This window comes from Anolis carolinensis, chromosome 2 (genome assembly GCF_035594765.1).
Source record: "Anolis carolinensis isolate JA03-04 chromosome 2, rAnoCar3.1.pri, whole genome shotgun sequence".
Lineage (NCBI taxonomy): Eukaryota > Metazoa > Chordata > Lepidosauria > Squamata > Dactyloidae > Anolis > Anolis carolinensis.
In genome coordinates, this window is record NC_085842.1 from 103,527,777 (window position 1) to 103,548,775 (window position 20,999).

General features: G+C 37.9%; 1 protein-coding gene across 2 annotated transcripts in view; it reads left to right on the forward strand.

Moving 5' to 3' along the window:
• The first annotated feature begins 405 nt into the window (after positions 1-405).
• trpc7 (transient receptor potential cation channel subfamily C member 7) overlaps positions 406-20,999 on the forward strand; it is a 172,041-nt gene continuing 151,447 nt past the window's right edge. For both annotated transcript variants that reach the window (XM_062970336.1, XM_003223951.4), the window contains exons 1-2: positions 406-1,385; positions 17,987-18,764. In XM_062970336.1, coding sequence (XP_062826406.1) covers positions 18,012-18,764 — 753 coding nt within the window. In that variant the 5' untranslated portion in view covers positions 406-1,385; positions 17,987-18,011. The remainder of the gene's footprint in view (positions 1,386-17,986; positions 18,765-20,999) is intronic.

Here is a 20,999-nt window from a genome sequence, read left to right on the forward strand (position 1 = left end):
TGCCCACCATGATCATACATAAGCAGGGAATTATTTGCATTAGTTTGTTGTTGAGTTGAATAGAGAAATGCGGAGAAATTGTCCTCTTCTATTGCTACTGCTATGAAGAAGAGAAGAATAGCCTATAAACTATGGGAAGCTCTTAAATCCTGGGAAGACTAGTTGAATTCAAATATAGCCCAAAAAGAAATTTTGGTAATATCTTCATTAAATTGTTTAACTGATAATGAGGAACTTGCTTGCAAACCTATTTAGCTGGCTGATAAGAGAAGGGGCAGCGGGGTGTGTGTGTGTGTGTGTGTGTGTGTGTGTTAAGAACCAGGAATCTGTGATCAGGTAACCTTACCAGGAAAAATATGGATAAAGGATAATCAGATGACCCAAATATGCCTAACCTCTTTTTATACATGGTGTTCTATATCAATGCTTCTCAAGGTGGCAGTCCATATTTTGCTGCTGGCCCATGAATCATAAGATGGAGAATTTCAGGCAATGAATGGACCAAAAATCACCCCCAATATGGTATCAGTCCATAGCACATTGACCATATGTGAAATGCTTTTTGCTAGCTTCAGAGGATAGAGACATTCTAAAATTACTTTCCTTCAGCTACACAGAGTTGAATAGCTGTTTTTGAGGACAAAATGATACCACTGGGCAAAATCAAAAGAACAAAGCAAAGAATATTGCTATGAAAGGCAGCAGATAACAAAGATAGTAATTAGATGTAACTTATAAAAGAGGTGTGTCTGTAATAAAGTTGTTGATGCCTGCAGAATATATTTTTTTGCCAGACAATTTCCTTTAATGTCTGGGAGAATTGTAGGAGAAATGGTTCCTTATATTACTCCTTATTTTCCAGCCATGAAAACAGTGAATGGGAGCAACTTCTTCCCCTCCTTTTGTTTCTAGAATAATTGCTTTATAAACTAATTAAACACAGAGTAGATGGCTATAGACTCCCATGCTCAGATGGAGGAGGCTGGGGTCATGAGAATAAGATGGGAGGGAGGTTCAGCTACCTCATTACCAAAGCAGCAAGTAAAAGAGCAAGGAGGGAAAGAAAGCATGCATCAGCCCTGCACAACGGATTCCCTTCCCATCCCTGGGAATTTTTCCCTCTTCAAGCAAAGGTGATAACAATGTTGCAGTTTATCCCTAGCTACGTGTACTGTTGGAGCAGGAGGGACAGAGGCACTCAGCCTTGCAGTTTCTGCCTCTGAAGAAACAGAAGTGTGCTGTTCTGATGAAATCACATTTTCAGCACCATGGACAGGGATTCAATGCCTTGAGTGCCAGCAAGGATGGAGTTCATTGATCCTGCAGTTCAACCTTGGGCTTCCGACATCTAGAGGGGAAAGGACCCCATGCCTTTTCTGAGAAACGTAAGCTCCTGCTTCTCTCACAACTGCCTGTGTGTTTGTGTGTCTGTGTGCAGGGGGGTGTTTTTGCATAAGAGCTGGGGGTGCCCAATGTTGATGTTGTCAATCCTGTTTTTCAATCTGAAATTCAACCTGATATTTCCCCCCTCAAAAGATTGTCTCAGTCCTTTGGTTCCTGATTATTTTCCCCAAAATGCTGCCTACTTGTCTTTGAAAGGAGTACATTCCTTCTCCTGGGAAAATAATTTGGTGATCTCTTTGTCTGAATGAAGGTATTCTAACTTTGAGACACAGCTATGCAAAATGCAGCCCAAAGTAATTTCACTCTTCTTTGCAATGCTTGGAAGTTTCCCCTGCTTCTGCTGTGTGGGCTTCTACTTTTAAAATAAAATTTTCTGAGCATACTGAATAAGGCAAAAAGCTGCAGCAGTAGCCTCCCCCCTTTTAACCACTGTAAAGACAAATTCTTTAAATGTTTGTTTTATTGCTGTTTCACCTCAAGTTTTAGAAAACATCACACAGTTAAAGTAATGTTTACTACTTTTATTTTTTTTAAATAAAAAATCAAGGTATGATTTCCAGAACTCTCCTATCTTTTTCCTGAATATTTATAATATTTAGGGAGTCTGATATAATGCCAAAAGTGTGCTGCCATCTACTGGAAAATGTCATTTCTGTGACTATTATTCAGAGTAGAATGTAAGAATAACCATGATTTCAGTGATATATATATATATATATATATATATATATATATATATATATATATATTTCTTATGACTGACATACATAGAAGATTGGTATTATACAAAGATTTCCTCTGTCTCCAAAGGACAGTTAGAGCTGGATCTCAGTTTGTGTATATATTAACATTATTTTAGAACACATTAGTATATTAGTTAAACTAATGTGTTATTTTAGGAACAGAAAAGAGATTTTTTGCATTACCCTTCATATTACAGAACTATAAACTTTCCATTTGTGGCAAAGGAAATGGTACAACCATGAGCATAGTATGCTTTTTAAATGGCATTTGAATTTCAAATTTGAGCTTTTTGGGGGTTTTGAGCTCAAGTATTTAGAAAAAAAGCACTAAAAGCTTTTGAAGAGATCGATAAGGTTCAAAATTGCAGTAAAATGAAACAATATGATGTACTTACAAGAATTACTTTTAGAATTCTCCCAGAAAGCAATATTCCCAAGTGGGATCACTTTCTTTAAATGTTTGGATCAATTTTTCTCTTGTCAAAAGAAAACAAAATGCAAGGATGGGAGCAATGAAAAGGAAAGAAATGTACAATCCATAGAGGGCCCAATAGAAGAATTTAAAGTACTTTGAACACAGAGGAGTTTTAAAGAGTTTTTCAAGAACCACTTTCACAATATTTTTCTAGATTTAGTTGTCAATATAGCATATAAGCAGAAATATACAAATGCCTTCCCTTAAATTAGCTCAACCATGCATTATCCTCACAAGGATCCTGTTATTGTGTGACTTGCAAGGTCACCTAATACACCAGATTATCCTGGTAAATTGATTGTGTTTGTTTTAGAGGTTCCTATGCAGGATATTTGGTGACACACCCCTTTTGATATTAATGACACCTTTAGTGTGGGCTCCTTCTGTGCTTATACGATTATTCATGGGAAATTATGAAAACCTATATGAATGCTGTGGCTTCTGGAATATGTTATAATTATACCTATTTTTTAAGGAATTTTCATAAGTCCATTGCAGCAAATCTCTGAAAGTTTCAATGACATACCTAACAGTTGAAAACACACAGAAAAGCAATTACCTGTAGTAATCAACATAATTTTCAATGAATTCAAGGTAAATTATAAATTTCTGTCTTAGGTTTTTGAAGACTTTATAGTAGCATCAGTGGTGGTGGGAAAGATTCAGGAGTGGACAGATATAATGTAGACTAGAAAGTTTGTTTTGTACATACAGTAGAGTCTCACTTATCCAACACTCACTTATCCAACGTTCTGGATTATCCAACGCATTTTTGTAGACAATGTTTTTAATACGTCGTGATATTTTGGTGCTAAATTCGTAAATACAGTAATTACTACATAGCAGTGTGTATTGAACTACTTTTTCTGTCAAATTTGTTGTATAACATGATGTTTTGGTGCTTAATTTGTAAAATCATAACCTAATTTGATGTTTAATAGGCTTTTCCTTAATCTCTCCTTATTATCCAACATATTTGCTTATCCAACATTCTGCTGGCCCGTTTACGTTGGATAAGCGAGACTCTACTGTATTTATGAAGCATCTTTATGTAATGTGAACACAACTGCTGAACTTCAGCTGGTATCAATGCCACTGAAATATGAGATCAATAGATTAATGAGGTTTTTAATCATAGAAATGACATAGATTAATTTGTAAGTTATTTCCTGTAGAATTTGTGAACTTCAAGTTAATGAAGATGAAGCAAACATGTGTTGCTCTTTGGTGTTGTTAACTGCAATCAAGTCAACTTTTACTTATGGTGATATCAGGTCTTGCAGAGTCATGGCTGTAGCTTCCTTGATTGAGTATCTCCATTTGGAATGATATTTTCCTCTTTTCCTACTACCTACTACCATAGCAAGCATTATTGTCATTTCTAGTGAGTTACTGTATATCTTCTCATTATATGGTCAAAATATGACAGCCTCAGTTTAGCAGTCTTGGTTTATAGGAAGAGCTCAGCCTTGTTTTGCACTAAGACTCATTCATTTGTGTTTTTAGCCACCCATGGTATGTGTAGAACTCTTCTATAGCATCACATTTCAAATGAGTTCCTATCAGCTTTTCTTTACTCTTTGGGATCTTGTTCAATTCTTGCAGAGTTTCCCTTTCAAGTTCTCGCCGTCGTCTTATTTCTTGACTACGGTCTCCATTCTGATTAATAACTGAGCTAAGACATAGAATATTTTTAATTACTGCATTTCAATGTCTTCTGTGTATATTTTAAATTTACTTAAATCAACTATAGTCATGATTTTTGTTTTCTTAATGTTCAACCCTGAACATACTTTGGCACTTTCCTACTTAATTTTCTTTAGTAATTTTTCCAGGTCTTAACTATTTTCTATTGGTAGTATAGTGTCATCTGCGTATATCAAATGTAGATGTTCCTTTTAATTTTCTCTCCTCCTTTCTCCAAGGGGAATCCTTTGCACATGATATGTTCCGCATACAAATTAAACATAAAGGGTGATAAAATGCCAGCCCCTTCCAATTGGAAACTATTCTGTTCCTTCACCTCTTGTTCTAGGAACAGATTACAGGTCAGAACACGCAAGAGTTTTTCTGGAATTCCTTGTAACACCCTTTGTTGTCTCATGTTGTTGATGTTGTTGTTGTTTATTTCTTTCTTTATTTACAGCATTTCTACCCTGCCTTTCTCACCCGAGGGGACTCTAGGTGGCTTACAAAATCTGGCAAAATTCAATGCCAATAACACAATACAATAAAATAGAACATAGCACATTTAAACAATTGTATATTAGTCAATAAAAACAGGATACAAAGCTTAAAACATATAAAGTGCTTAAATCCATTCATCCAGGAACCTTGCGCATAATCCATAGTTCACACTGTGTCAAGCCATAATTGTTGTTGCTGTTGTTGTTATCTTTATTTATACCCCACCTTTCTCCCTGTGGGGAGTCAAGGTGACTAACAATCCCACACTTAGTCAAGTTCAATCTAAAGGTTCCAGATCTACTCTTCATCCTCTGTTTAATAGCCATGCAATAACAGAATTATGGAGTGATAGAATGACTAGAGACATCCTTTGGAGATAAAAAGCTGGAAGAGCTCTTACTTTCTTTTTAAGTTTTACAGTTCCCCTGGGAACTCTTAAAGCTGTTTCATGTGGAGATACTGTGTTTACTAGATTGTGAATTGTTTTTCAAATTGTAGCACAACTCTAACACACAGATGTAAGATCTGTGCTTTAACTGCATGGCAGAATGGGGTTGGACCAGATAGCCCATGTGATCTCTTCCAAATCTATCATTCTATGATTGTACAAATAGTGTAATGAAAGGAATAACAATACCAAAATACCAACAAACAATTTTGATCATTCACTTTTTCCTGGGGACTCAGAAGAGAAATTTGCATGCTATTTCTTTTTGAAAAACAATGTGATATAGCTATTCACAGTTATTTGAATGAATAGAAATTGTTGTAATCTATCATTTTTGTAGTGGGTATAGTTCTATATTATACACACATTGTTACTTGGGTTTTTATTACGAGATAGGTGACTCCAATCGACTTTTTTGAAAAAGGTGTATATACTTTTTATTGTTTAATTTAGTTTTCTGATGGTAATAATAATAATAATAATAATAATATAAAAATCCAATATTTTTTATCCTTTAGAAGGCACCCCTCTTAAATGCATTGGGATACCACATTTTCACTGCTCTGAAACACAATGAAATTGAATGAAAATATTACAGCTTGGGAAGATGACAATATTTTGTATCTGAGAGTTTAAGCATGATATTTGTCATGAAAAGAGTGTCACATTTCCTACTAATTAAGAACATTCCTATTAATTGGGAAGGAATGTTCAGCTGTTAACCAGTCAACATTGTCAGTAAACAAGAACCAGATGCAGTGATCAGCATTTCTTACTTCCACAATTATGATATTAAAGTAGAATGATATATAGCAGCTTGACAGAAACTTCATAATTCAATGGTAGAGTAAGATCTTCAAGTGTGACTGGGGAAAAGAAAACTCTCTTGTCTGTAAGCCTAGCAAGGCTTAGCTCAGTGGTTTTCAACCTGTGGGTCCCCAGATGTTTTGGCCTTCAATTCCCAGAAATTCTAACAGCTGGTAAACTGGCTGAGATTTCTGGGAGTTGTAGGCCAAAATAACTGGGGACCCACAGGTTGAGAACCACTGGCTCAGCTAAACCATGTAGATATACTGAGATTGGTGGACCAACTGAAGATCTATGCAGACATTCTCACTTTGTGTAGAATAAACACATCTGCTAGATTCAGCCCTCCTGAGAAATTCCCCATAGTCTCTTCATACTAAGAGGACATTCTGAAAAGAAGGACCTCTTATAGCTATAGAGGTTCCCCGTTTGAATTACAACTCTGATTTGCATGATTCCAAATTGTATGGAGAATTTCATGAGTAGGGCATGCTCTCCAGAACAGTCTGCCTTTGTGTGTAAGGGCCAATGGACATATACAAATTTTGCTTTCCTCACAAAATTACTTTACACAAAACAAAAGACTTGCAATGAGAAAAAAATCATTGTATTCATCTATTGAGCAACTTGCCATGCAAAAAAATTTGTTAAAGTTCTAAATCAGATTTGACCAACTGGTTACCTCATTGCAATTCTGATTAGCAGTACCCTACTTCAGAATAATATGACTCTTGAGCTCTCTCCCCCCACCCTCCTGCCTCCCTGATGTTTAGTATTCTCAATGTCAAATTGGACAGACTGTGTGGAAACTATTTCTTAGAGCTCTTATACTTATAACTAAAATGTATGTGTTTGCCTATCCCTGCTGTTCAAACTAGGAGAGCTAATAATGAGCAATGGAGATGCAATGTATTATAAGCCAACTTGGTATTATAAGCATTTAGTTTCGCCTCTAAATAATACCAATATGTTAAAAAGCAGAAGTACAGGATTTTTATTAAAAAATGAGAAGTTGCTATTATTTTAAATGCATTATCAAGAAGGAAACAAACCTTTATACTGCCCCACGTGTTGATATATGAATATATTTCATAATCATTTATCTGTGTAATCATTGGCCACAGTTTACATCTTCTTTCCATAAATATAACATTACATCACTTTATTTTAAAATTATATTCTGGTAATGTGTGTCCTCACTAAATAACATGGACAATAGAACTCTAAAGTTATCAAGATGGCTAAACTGACTTTACAATGTGGATCCAGGCTGATTTGGAGTTGATGATTTGGGAATAAAATTGTCACAAATTTGTGTTGATTCTAGCAGCCTGTTCCAAGTAGGTATTTCTCTAGAATAAGCCCATAATCTTTTCAATAATTGAATTTTAAGGGAGCTTAAAAATAATGAAACAACCTAATGTCTATTAAAATATTTAAAAGTTGATAGAAGACAAATGAGATAACGATAAAAGAAAAAAGAAAACAATAGCCATGGAACTTTAAATATACATTATCAGATCTAGAATAATTTTTCAAAGTTTGAATGAAATACATTCCATGTGAAGCAATGCAGTTCCATTACAAACAATACTTCTTGACTTACATGAATTTTATGTCCCATGAAAAACCTTAAGAAAACCATAACATTGCTTTAGCATAGTCCTTTTTTGTTTGTTTATTTCTTGTTGATCTCGTTCATTTCCGCAATATTACAATATTGCATAAAGAACACAAGATTAAAGACAAAATTATTCAGAATATTATTTTACATTTATATTCGTTTCACCATTTTGCTCATTTTACACTTAGTACATTTATCAGTAGTTCAAAGGGATTTGGAGGATAAAAGCAAAAAATATTCTTGAGGAAAATATGTTCATTTAAGTTCTATTTTAAACAAGTGGACAAACAACATGGGTCATTTGGAACAAGTCTGGATGTGGATTTACTTTTAAGAATGAAATAGGATTCAAGTGACAAGTCAATAATGGCACAAGTCATAAATTACATGTGTATGCGTCTAATAGAAAAACAACATGAAAATTGTTGCATAATGTAAATTAAATGGAGGCAAACCTGTGCTATTGCATAGTAGTAGCATAGCCTTTTGATAGCCAAGAAGAGGCAGTGGTTTGATACAGTTATAAACTAAAGAGGCTTCATTCATTCATTCATTTTATACATCCTACCTTTCTCTGGTTAAGTTAAAACAATGTAAGACAATTTTACAATTTTTTTTAAAAAAGAATTAAACAACAGGATTATGGTTAAAAAGAGTTTAAATGTTTAAAACATTTAAACATAATTATTAATTAAAGATAAATATTGCAGAGCATGCTGCTTCACACATGTATGTATGTGCACATGACTTCAAGTCACATGTCAATTTATGGTGACTCCTTGAATTTCATGGAGTTTTCTTAGGCAAGGAATACTAAGTGGTGGTCTTGCCCATTGTTTCCTCTGAAATATAGCCAACACCAAATAGGATTTATTTGTGGTCCCTCATCTAAGTACTGCCCAGGCTGACCCAAGATTAGATGGCATTTTGTACCTTTAAAGTATTTAGGCTTATTGCTACTTAGTATAGATCTCAAAGCCCTGCCTAAATAAAAAGGTATTCACCTTCCACAAGAAAGAGACTAGGGAGGGGGGTCATCTGGACCTCCCATGGAATGTTCTACAGCTTGCAAGCAGTCACAGAGAAGGAGGAATCCCATGCACTCCTCAAATATGCCTATAAAGGTGATAGAATCAAGAGAAAGCATTCCCCTGCAGATCTGAAAACTTGAACTGGCTTACATAGGGAGATAATGGTTCTGCAGAAAGTTTGGAATTAAACTATGGGTGGATTTAAAGATCAAAAGCAGCATTTTGAATTCATCTCAGACAAAGTCTAGGGACCTCATCACATTGAAGTCCTCAAGCTGGGAGACAGAGGGGTCATCTATGGGGCAGTGGGGGAAAACATTGGGCAGGACCTCTCTTCGCTAACATTGCCCCCCTTTCCTATCACATGGGAGAAAATATTGCTGCTCAGCTCCTTCTCATGCTCTCCCTGGCTTACATAATGAGAACACGGGTAGCCACTTATGTTCTCAGGGGCCCATCCTTTGACCCTTTTAGGACAGAGTCCTGTGGGCTCCATCCTAGAAACCTTGTAGGACAGCCACATGTGATGAAGTGATACTAGCCAGTGAAGCTGTTTCAGTATGAGAGTCGTATGATCTCTATAAGTAATCCTGATCAACCACCTGGACACAAAATTTGATGAAGTTTCCATATCGTTTCCAAGCATAGCCCCACACAGAATGTATTACAGTAATCCAGACAGTATATAATCCAGGTATGAGACACCTTAGCCAGATCTGACTTCTCAAGGTATAGTCACAGCTGATGCAAAATTTTAACTGTGTAAGTGCTTTCCTGGACAATGCCAAAACAATATATTTCAAACTATCGTATAAATGTAATTGAAGGGGAAAGTATGAACTCTTTCATTTGAGAGTCAGATTTTGTATTGAGAAAGTGCTTCATTAGACTTGCTTCTAAATTTCTTTGATTTAGGCCAAGAGTGGTCAATCTGCGGCTGTCCAAATAATGTTTGAGCCCAATTCTTGTGTATCACCAGACAGCATGGCCAATCATCAGACATGATGGACATATTGTAGACCAAAAGTACTCTTTTCAAAAGTCAGAATTTAACCTTGTGTGATGTCACTTCATGATGTACACGTGCAAAACTCTCCCTTTGGCTACTCCAGCAGCAAAGCATGTTAAGTGCAGGATCAGGGAGCTTACTGTTGTTCATCAAAACATTGTTCTCCATTGCCATGAAATGTCAATACACCATTCCTAGAAAAGCAACCTATCTAATTGCCCTGTCTGATGAGATTGATTACTAGCGGCTTTCATAAAATATGCAAATACAGTATAATTTAAATGCAAAGTATCATTAAACAAAAATGTTAAGATAGGTGCAATCAAGCCCCAATTTGACTTTTAAAAAGAATGTATTATACACATGCATGATGCTACAGATATGAGTAGGTCCCAAACCAATGGAGAGAAGAGCAAGAATTTAGAAACAAAACTATAAACATTAAATCATATTCATGCCCTTATAATGACTGATCTGGTTGCTCTGTTATTCTCCTGTTGAAATTCAAATGAATTTTGATGATGAGCATGAATGGATGACTAAATATTCTCCATGGAAGTGTAGACGGTACGAACAACATAGGATCCTATGACAACTAAGGCACTAACAAGGACATTATGTCATAAGATTTGCAGTTTACTATATCACAGATTCATAATTGGAATGGGCTGTGATGGCTATCTAGTCCAACCTCCTACCACCACATTTTTGTGATCTCTTTATCTCCACTACAGCTCAGAAGGGGGGGGGGGAGCATTTACTTTATCCTAATGACTACTTACTTGAAAGAGAATACCATATATACTTGAGTATAAGCCGACCCGAATATAAGCCGAGGCACCTAATTTTACCACAAAAGCTGAGAAAACTTATTGACTCAAGTATAAGATGAAGGTGGGAAATGCAGCAGCTACGGGTCAAATTCAAAAATAAAAATAAATATTAATAAAATTGCATTATTTGAGGCATCAGTAGGTTAAATGTTTTTGAATATTTATATAAAACTGTAATTTAAGATAATAATGAGACTTTAATAAAATAAGACTGTCCAACTCTGAATACCTATATACTCAAGTATAAGCCAGCCTGAATAGAAGTCAGCCAGGACCCTCACTCAAGTATAAGCTGAGGGGAGCTTTTTCAGCCCTAAAAAAGGGCTGGATTTTTCCATAGAAAGTAGAAAATTATCAGCAAGTCTAATAAAGTTATTCATATGAAGAAGAAGGGCCAGCAATTTTAATAAGAATACAATTATTTTCTTTATATTTAGGGATGCATACCATCAAAACTGTGACAATCACTCATATTTATTTATTTATTTATTTATTTATTTATTTACAGCATTTATTTTCCACCCTTCTCACCCCGAAGGGGACTCAGGGTGGATCACATTACACATATAGGCAAACATTCAATGCCTTTTTAACATAGGACAAAGACAAACAACATAGCTCCGAGCGGGCCTCGAACTCATGACCTCCTGGTCAGAGTGATTGATTGCAGTTAATTGCAGCTGGTTTGCTGGTTTGCTCTCCCGTCTGCGCCACAGCCCCAGGCTATTAATTGCTATTCAAACTGGCCAACCAAGGATTCTGCAAGGTAGAAAGTGGCCAGGCTTGCAAGCTGCAAGGCTATTCAGTGCTGTTCAACCTGGCCAACCAAGATTTCCCTTCAGTAGAAAACCCCCAGGCTTTGAAGCCACGAAGCTACTCCATCCCATTCAACCTAGCCTAGCAAGGATGCCCTATGCAGAAAGCAGCCAGGCTTTTAAGCTGCAAGACTATTCCATGCAATTCAAGCTGGCCAAGCAACAATTCCCCTACAAAAGAAGTAGCCAGGCTTTGATGGAGGGTGCTACTCCAGCTACTCCAGAAAATGGCCAGGCTTTGCAGCTGCAAGGCTATTCACTGCTATTCCATCTGGCCAACAAATGATTCCCATAAGCCACAACAACACGTGGCCGGGCAAAGCTAGTAAGTAATATAAAACCAGAATACTGGTTTGGAAAGATTTGTTTTACATAGCTCTTAGATTTTTTACTTCTACCAATTTCTTTTGATTCCTGAAAGCTAACTTGTTTTCATTTAGGCCCTTTTAAAATAGTAGCTCCAATATATATGTTATATGTTATTAAAATATAAATTTGGATCTGAGAGTTGGGCCGTTGCACAAGCAATCACAATTGCATCTTTCAATACTTCTGTATGCTTTGAAAAATATTGCTCAAATATTAACAGATAGCAAATGCAATTATGTTATGCATTATTGTACTAAAATTGCCTCCTTGCTTCCATTGCCCTGATTAAAATTGAAGTCAACCTAGATTATGAGAAATACATTATATGAGCAAATGCCATTCTCCAGGTTTGGGAGAATGATGGGATATACATCAGATATTTACATACATAAGTCACTTTCTGTTGTCGAAGGCTTTCATGGCTGGAATCACAGGGTTGTTGTGTGTTTTTCGGGCTATATGGCCATGTTCCATAAGTATTCTCTCCTGACATTTTGCCCACATCTATGGCAGGCATCCTAAGAGGTTGTGAGGTATATTGGAAAAAACTAAGCAGAAAAGGTTAAATTCTTGTGTGGAACTGCCCTAAGACTCCACCTCTAGGGGGTTCTTAAAGAGACTGAGCCTACCTAAGGTTCCTTCCCAGAGAATACGATACAAAAGGAACTAAAACTCATACTAATTAAAGAGATAACTCAGGTTTGATAAAGAAAATAGTAAGACCCTTGGAGCATGACAGTGAGCCTTGAGTGCATCTGTCCAGATTCTTCTCTAACTATGTTTACAAAAAAACTCTAAATTATAGATACATTAAAAGGAAAGGAATTTTGATTTTAAAAAACCCACAGCGTGTAACTGTAGTTGTGACAATTCTGTTGTCATGCATCCATTCTGGATATTCCAGCAGATCATTCTACAATATTTGGGGGCATATTTGGTCTGAGATATAGTATGAGAACAGAGGAGGCAATGTAACATTTTATCTTCCACCAAGTTTAGGCATGCTTTTAGACTTGTGTTTTAAAATGAGATTAAACCAAATGTTGGAAGTGAAGGAAAGAAAATGACTGCAATTCTTTCCTCCCAGGAATGGTGGGATATTTGGATTTCTCATTCTGAAGAAGAAGAAAGTCAGATCTGGTCTTGGATAGCCATTCCAAGCCCTTGTTTTGTGATGTCAGGAAATGCCAAAGAGGAATAGATTGGGGGAAAATTCCATGACCATGCCAAGAGAGGCAAAGGAATGGAGGATCCAAAGTCCTCTCCTGGCCTTGACAGGATCTCATCACTTTCGGCTCAGTTTCCACAAGCTGCAGAAACAGAGCCCCACGGTAGTCCCACGTAGGCCATCACATGACATAAGGACACTTCTGGTGGGACTCCATGGGGCTACGTTTCTGAAGCAAGTGGAAATGGAGATAAAAGTCTAGGGAAAGACAGGCAGAAGACAGGGAAAATATGTGGGGTAGCTGGCCATTCCAGAAGATGGGGAAAGATGTGAGGGAACAAAGTAAGATGATTCCGTCTGCTTTCCCTCACTTTCCCCTGCTTTTTCGCACTTTCTCTCTGCTCATGAGATGAAGTCCAAAATGGAGAAAAAAATGACACCAGCCAAAAATGGGAAATAATGGTACTCCTTCATCTCTTCTGTCCTGTGGCATGAATCCAGCATGGTTTTCAAACCTTAGGGTTCCTTAGATCAGATTCCTCTGCCCCCAGCAGTAGAACTGCACTGTTAGTTTTGGAAGAATTTCCCTTGTTAGAAGACATTTCAGAGTAATGTATAACAGGAACTTGAGACTTGTACCCTCCAGATATGTCAGGCTGCATTTCCCATCATCCCCAGGACAAGGTTATGGACAATGTTTGCTATGTATGATGACAACTCTGTCCCTATGAATGCTCTGAAGGAAGGCTGATCCAAACTAATTTTCACTGATTAGTAATATAATTGATATGACAATTTTTATTACAATCCCAGATTTCACTAGAATGTAAACTGATATTTCATTTTCTGCATCATAGTTAACAAAAAGAGAATGGTCATCTACATTTTATATGAAATTTCAGATATTGCTAGGGATTTTTCATCAAGGAAATCTGTGTAATAGTTGACTTTCTCCAAGTTTCTGTTTTAAAAGATGGCATTAGCTCTCTGTTGAGAATAATGCTCAAATGTAGGAATCTATTATGGAGATTAATGACTTCAGCAAGGTGGCATGGTTTATAAATCAATCTCACATTTCCGGTTTTCAAACAATATATTATAAAATTGCTGAGAACTTGGGAAAGACTGTGATCATAAATTATTGATCTGTGCCCTTCTATCAACAGCATTTAATTGCTACTGGAATTATTCCAAGTAGTATTGAATTATTGACCACACAATTTATTGTGGTGATTTCCATTGTGTGTGTCACTGAAGGTGTCATCCAAAACAAAAACTAGCATCCTGTTCAATATTTATGAGATCACAAACCTTTGGGATTTACATTTACAGTACTGAATGATTGAATATGACCTCAAAAATCTACCTATTATGGCAGGAAGTACCCCAGCAAAATGATTTCTGAGGTGTTGCAAATTCAGTTACAGGGAAATGATGACTGCAATAATTTGGAATGAGCTGTCCATGGGGTTGAGCTCTATTGCCCCCCTGCAGAAAATTCCCATTTGGGGATTTTTCAGGCCAGTGGGTCATGGGTGGATCTCAGACCTTCAATGAAGTCCACTCAAATTCCTCAAAGCTCCAAACCCTCACCCCCACTTTAATCTTTTCTGGCCAAAAATGTGGTTGAAAGTGATAAGCAGACCTTACATTACTGCTAGTGCAGGCCATAAAGAGATGTGGGTGCAAACAAAATGCCCGATCTGGCAGAGCATATACCCATCAGGTCAATTGAGACTAATATATATACTGCCAAAAGCAATTCTCCCATTGGGTTGAAGTGAGGGTGATGCCATTCACGTAGGGAAAAAATAATTTAATTCTATTCAGTTGCTGTACATTTTACTTCCAGAAAAAAATTCTGGAATGCCACAAATGCAGGCTTAACATTAGAAGAGAATGTTGCTGGATTATGGCCATACAGTCCAGAAACTCACAGAAACCCAGTGATTCTGGCCATGAAAGCCTTCACAATTCTCCCATTTGTCTCTCTCATCAATAGCAATACTATCTTCTTGCGATCCTAAGGCTGTGATAGAAGGGTTTTCCTGCAGAGAATTATTTAAAAGCCATCAAGTATCTGAACTGAAAATACATAAAATTATGAATATGGAATATTAGGAATATTTGAAACTTGTACCTCAATATATACATAATTTAGGTGACTGGAACCCATGCCTCAATTGTGGTGGCAGTGGACTCTTGCTGTTATCCTCTAACAGGATGCTTGCTAGAATTCTGTTGGAGCATTACATCTTCATAAATGGACTCGAAAGAAGAACTGTACAGTTGCATAACATCTGTATTCAGTAGATGCCTGATGTTATGTTACTATATTGCAGAGTCAGCAAAGTATCTGCATGTGGTGTGATTTGTGTGCAAAGTGCATTAGTTCCTGATCATATTGATGCAAAATGTGTATTGTGCATAATGTACACTGACATAAAATGCACATCAATGAACAATGCGCACTGATGAGCATTGTTCACCAATGTGCATTGGGCCTTTATAATGTAACAGCATTCCTTTATTGGATATGGATGTTAAGTAACTGTTCAACTCCTTACTGAATTGGAATGAAATTGCCTTACTCAATTGTGAAGATGCATAACGAGCCACCAGCAAGTGCTTTGCTGTGTTGGTGTGTAATGAACATTGGTGCACAATTTGCTTTAATGCACATCAAGTAGTGGTATGCATTGCATAGTGATGCACAGGGAGTACCAATACACATCACATAATAATGTGCAAAGCACAGCAATGTGCACAGAGTAACAATGAACAACATCATGCACCAATGCACATTAGGCACTAGGCTTGATCGATCCACGAAAAATTTGATTCTAAACTCGTTTCAAAACTAGAGGGGGGCAGCGTTTCGTTTCTGAAGGTATTTCCGAATTTTGCCCCCCAAAAAATTCGAAATTAACGAAAATTCGTTATTTTCAAAATTAATTCGTTAATGGCGGACGCGCATGCGCAATTCCCAAAAACAGCACAGAGGGAGAGGACTTTACAGGACTCTCCCACCCTCATTTTTTGAGTGATCTTCTTCAAACTTGGTACAGTGGTAGAACACATTTAACACTGATAGCTCACCAAAATTTGGAACGTTTCCCTTATCCTCTGATTTTTGGAGAATTTTCATAGCTTTTATAATAAACCATTTTTTAATAATTGCAGAAATCTGTTCCTGGTTTGAAAGTCTTATTTCCTGTTAAATTGGGTTGTCTTTACTGTGAAAGTCATTGTTCTACTTCAGAAACTTTGTTTTTGTGGCTGAAACTTTGTTAAATTGGTGTGTGTGTGATATATACTGTGTATATATATATATATATATATATATATAGTCCCTGCATATGTGTGTGTGTGTGTGTGTGTGTGTGTATAGGTAAAGGTAAAGGTATCCCTTGACGTTAAGTTCAGTCATGTCTGACTCTGGGGGTTGGTGCTCATCTCCATTTCTAAGCCCAAGAGCCAGTGTTGTCCATAGACACCTCCAAGGTCATGTGGCCGGCATGACTACATGGAGTGCCATGTAGTGCCATGACTACATGGAGTGCCATTACCTTCCCAGAAACACCCAGAAAATGGGAATTCCAGACAGGAAACAATCAGGGCCAGCTAATACCTCCCAACAAAGGATTCCCCCAGGTAGGAAGCAGCCAGACTTTGAAGCTGCAAGGCTATTCAATGCTAATCAAGGTGACCAATTGCAACATTCACACTTGCCTCCCACAGACAAGAGTTCTTTCTCCCACCCTGGACCTTCCACAGATATATAAACCCCACTTGCCTAGCTTCGCACAGACGTCAAAACCTCTATGTCTGCCACAGATGTGGGTGAAACGTCAGGAGAGAATGCTTCTGGCACATGGCCATAGAGCCCGGAATACATACCACAACAGTGTGATCCCGGCCATGAAAGCTTTTGACAACACAACCACAGTATCCATTCAAGTTCATGTAGCGTGGTATGGAGAGACCTGTATTGGGGGGAGGGAGGGTGCGAATCTGGGCCCCTGGGAGTCGTAGTCCTCCCTCCCTCCCTCCCCGGGAGCAGCCGAGGACGGGCCTGGCCCACACCCCCTCGCATCCCGGGCCTCTTCCTCCTCACCGCCGGGCCCCTCTCTGTCTCTCTCGGTCTCTCCAGGCCTGAGCTGAGGTGAGGCGGCGGCGGCGGCGGCCATTTTCCCCCTCCGTCTTCCTCCTCCTCCTCGGCCTCCTTCCCCCTCGCCCCCTCCCATTGGCTGAGCCCGTGACGCCCCTTTTGCTGAGGGGCAAAAGGAAAGGGCCTGAATGGTGGGAGTTTGGGTGATTTGCAAAAGCTTTTTTTTCCTAACGAAAAAAACGAAGAAATAAGAAAAAACGGCCTCTCGCGATTCGAAACCGCGATATCCAGACGTGTGGACAATCAAGGCCGTATATTGCTTCAAAACAAACGAAAATAACGAATTAATAACGGGTAACGGGGAAATCGAATTATTTGAGCAAGCCTATTAGGCACTCTTGGTGGTATCCAATTATGCATCTTTTTGGTAAAAGCCTTTCTGACAATCTATGCTATGTGTGTGTGTGTATGTGTGTGTGTGTGTGTGTGTGTGTGTGTGTATATATATATATATATATATATTCCGGCTGCTATGTAGGATTCCAGATGCTATTTAAAAAACAAACAAAACTGTCACAAAGAGCAATTCAACTGTGAAAAGACGTTGGGAGCATGAATAATTTGTTCACTCAAACTGACAGCATAAAAATTAACCAACACTTGAATCAGAACAAATATTTATTGCCAGTTAGGATATTAAATATCTTGTAAATTCTAGTAAAACATGCTATGGTGAGAAACATTTTATAAAAAGTTTATAGTTTTTAAATAATGAATGCAGCCTATACACAGTTACTCACATTTAATTCCCACTGATTTCAGTGGAAGGGTTAAGGACTCCTTTTAACTGTCCTTCCTGAAATCAATGGAAAATGAATGTATTTCATCATGTTCTGATCAAGCCCAAGGTAAGCAATGCCTGACTTTTCAAAATTCACCATATTTTGTTCATCTTTGTTCAGGCTTGAAAACCAGAGCTCCGTAAACATGCATCGGCGGCACACCACCCTCCGAGAGAAAGGGAGGAGGCAAGCCACCCGGGGTCCAGCCTACATGTTCAATGAGAAAGGCACCAGCCTGACAGCTGAGGAGGAACGTTTCTTGGATTCAGCAGAATATGGCAACATCCCGGTGGTGCGGAAAATGCTGGAGGAATCCAAGACATTGAACTTCAACTGTGTTGATTACATGGGACAAAATGCCTTGCAGCTGGCGGTTGGCAATGAACATCTGGAAGTCACCGAACTCCTTCTGAAGAAGGAGAATCTGGCTCGTGTTGGAGATGCCCTCTTGCTAGCCATCAGCAAAGGATATGTGCGTATTGTGGAAGCAATATTGAACCACCCAGCCTTTGCACAAGGACAACGTCTCACACTCAGTCCCCTTGAGCAAGAGCTTCGGGATGATGATTTTTATGCTTACGATGAAGATGGAACACGCTTTTCCCATGACATTACTCCAATCATACTTGCTGCTCATTGCCAGGAATATGAAATTGTTCATATACTGTTAATGAAAGGGGCACGGATAGAGAGGCCTCATGATTACTTCTGTAAGTGCAATGAATGCATTGAGAAGCAAAGGAAAGACTCATTTAGTCATTCGCGATCAAGAATGAATGCCTACAAAGGATTAGCAAGTGCCGCTTATTTGTCACTTTCTAGTGAAGATCCTGTTCTTACTGCTTTAGAATTAAGCAATGAACTGGCAAGACTAGCCAACATTGAGACAGAATTTAAGGTAATACACACTGATTTTTTTTCTCCTCCTACCTACCATTTTTTACTTTATTGTTTTATTTGGAAAAAACTGCATTTTAGAGTTTACATGAAAATTAGGATTGAACTAGACTATATGTTTATTATGTGTATTTAACTTGTCCATTTTTCAACAGAAGCAAGATTGAGATTGTGTAGAGCAAAAGGTGGGTGGATTAATCCTTTCTTCACATGGCCCAGCAAATTACAATTTAACCTTGGAGAGAATCTGGTAATACTGACAGTGGAAATGTTCTCCCTGGAGCAAATAGCATGGAAAGTAGAGAATGGTAAAATACAGTTGAGCCCCCTCTTCCACAAGTCATAGTCATTTTCCTGACTGGGCCCCCTGCCAGCAAGCTAGCTGGTGAACCAGACACTTGAAATGCATACACACAGGTATCACACAGATATTTTAAGTTCATACTAGAAGTTTCTATTGAGAAATCCAATTTCAATCTAACCTGCTGTTATCACAGCTTTGGCACAAGGCAACCTTCCCCTTTGAAATGGATCTGACAGAGCTGCCTGGTATTACATCACCTCTTCCCAGGAAATTATGTACAAGTATGGTGGATGATTTTCATTTTGGTGTTTCACTGATGGAATACTTTTGGTGGCGTAAACTTGCATAATCAGATGTTATGCAAACAAAGGGATTTTTTGCTCTGTTGGTCAAAGAGTATTTAGTACCTGTTTTCTCAAAGGTTTTTCCCCAGCTGTACAGCAGCCTCCAGATATTTTCCAACTCCAAAGTAAATGGCCACAAATTAGATAAAAGGAATTGGAGAGGGTGGGGTCCAGAAAGGTGCTATTTGTACCTATCACCTTCCTAGTCATTGTTACTGTTCTTGGTCTCCACCATTCCATTATGTTTGGCTAGTGTCAAAAGGTAATTTCAGTCTTCTTGTTCCCAGGGGATAGATTATATAATACAGTATGACCCGCATACCCATGGGGTATATGCTCCTGGATTTCACACAAATATGCAAAATTGTGGATAATAGCAAATCACATTGAAACGAAAGACTTATGCCCCAAGATTACCATAGAGTATTAACTGTATGAATCCTCATCTGTTTATTATTTCATTCTCACACATCGGTCTCTGGAAATGTCATTTCAGTTCAAAAGTGCCTTGATGTTATTATACACCCTCCCCCTTCCCTTGAACTTTCCATCCATCATTCCATTGAATGTGTAAATGGTCGTTTGGAAACAGGTGCACTCACATGTTGTTGAAATTCTATACATGCCCTCACATCCTGCTGTTATAGCACTTATTGGTGTCTAACTGGGTTTGGCCTTTTCATTTGGTGGCTAGTTTGATGTGACAGAGCCAATCAAATTGAGGGTTGAGTTTTCAGGCTATTCAGATTAAGCTGTCTAGCTCCTAATGCTACTTTTGGGTAGATGTCTGTAACCAAGGACTCTGATTGTAGAAGCTGACAGGGATATCAATTTTGAGCAATACTCAAATGATTCTAAACTTTTCTATTGAATTCATATTGAGGCTATTGTCTTTAAGTGGGCATCTTCTGCATAATCCTTGTGATAGTTCTTTCATGTATAAATTATGGTTATGAGTAGCTATGGCCAGATCATCAAAAGTGCAAAGCTGCAATGGCTGTAAATGTTGTCTCATTTTGAAAGCTAAGCACAGTCAGAGTGGTATAATATTTGGATGGGGGACCACAAGAGAATAGCAGGGATCTTCAAGTAGGGCTAAGTATTGATCCTACCTGAAACCTTAGATTGTTATTGATGCCCAACTGAACTGACAATACCAGGGTTATGTTTCTAACTTTGGTGGGTTTTACAATCAATAGCATGTGAAGGTTCGATAACCTTTCATGGACATGGGTAACCTGCAGCATGGACACTTAAAACTTGTGGAGCAAAATCTAATTATGAGTATAGTGATATTACTTTCTGCACCACAATCAGTGATATCTCATGACAGTTCTCAAAGAAACATAGGAAATACAGATGCCTGTCTCAAACAGCAATCTTGCATTTATCTATTTATTATTTACTTATTTGATTTACATTTAAGCTGTCTCCCAAAGTGGGACCCAATTTGGGCCACAGAAAAGACTCAGGGCTCTTCCACACAGCCATATAACCCAGAATATCACGGCAGATAATCCACAATATCTGCTTTGAACTGGATTATACAAGTCCACACTGTCATATAATCCAGTTCAATGTGGATTTT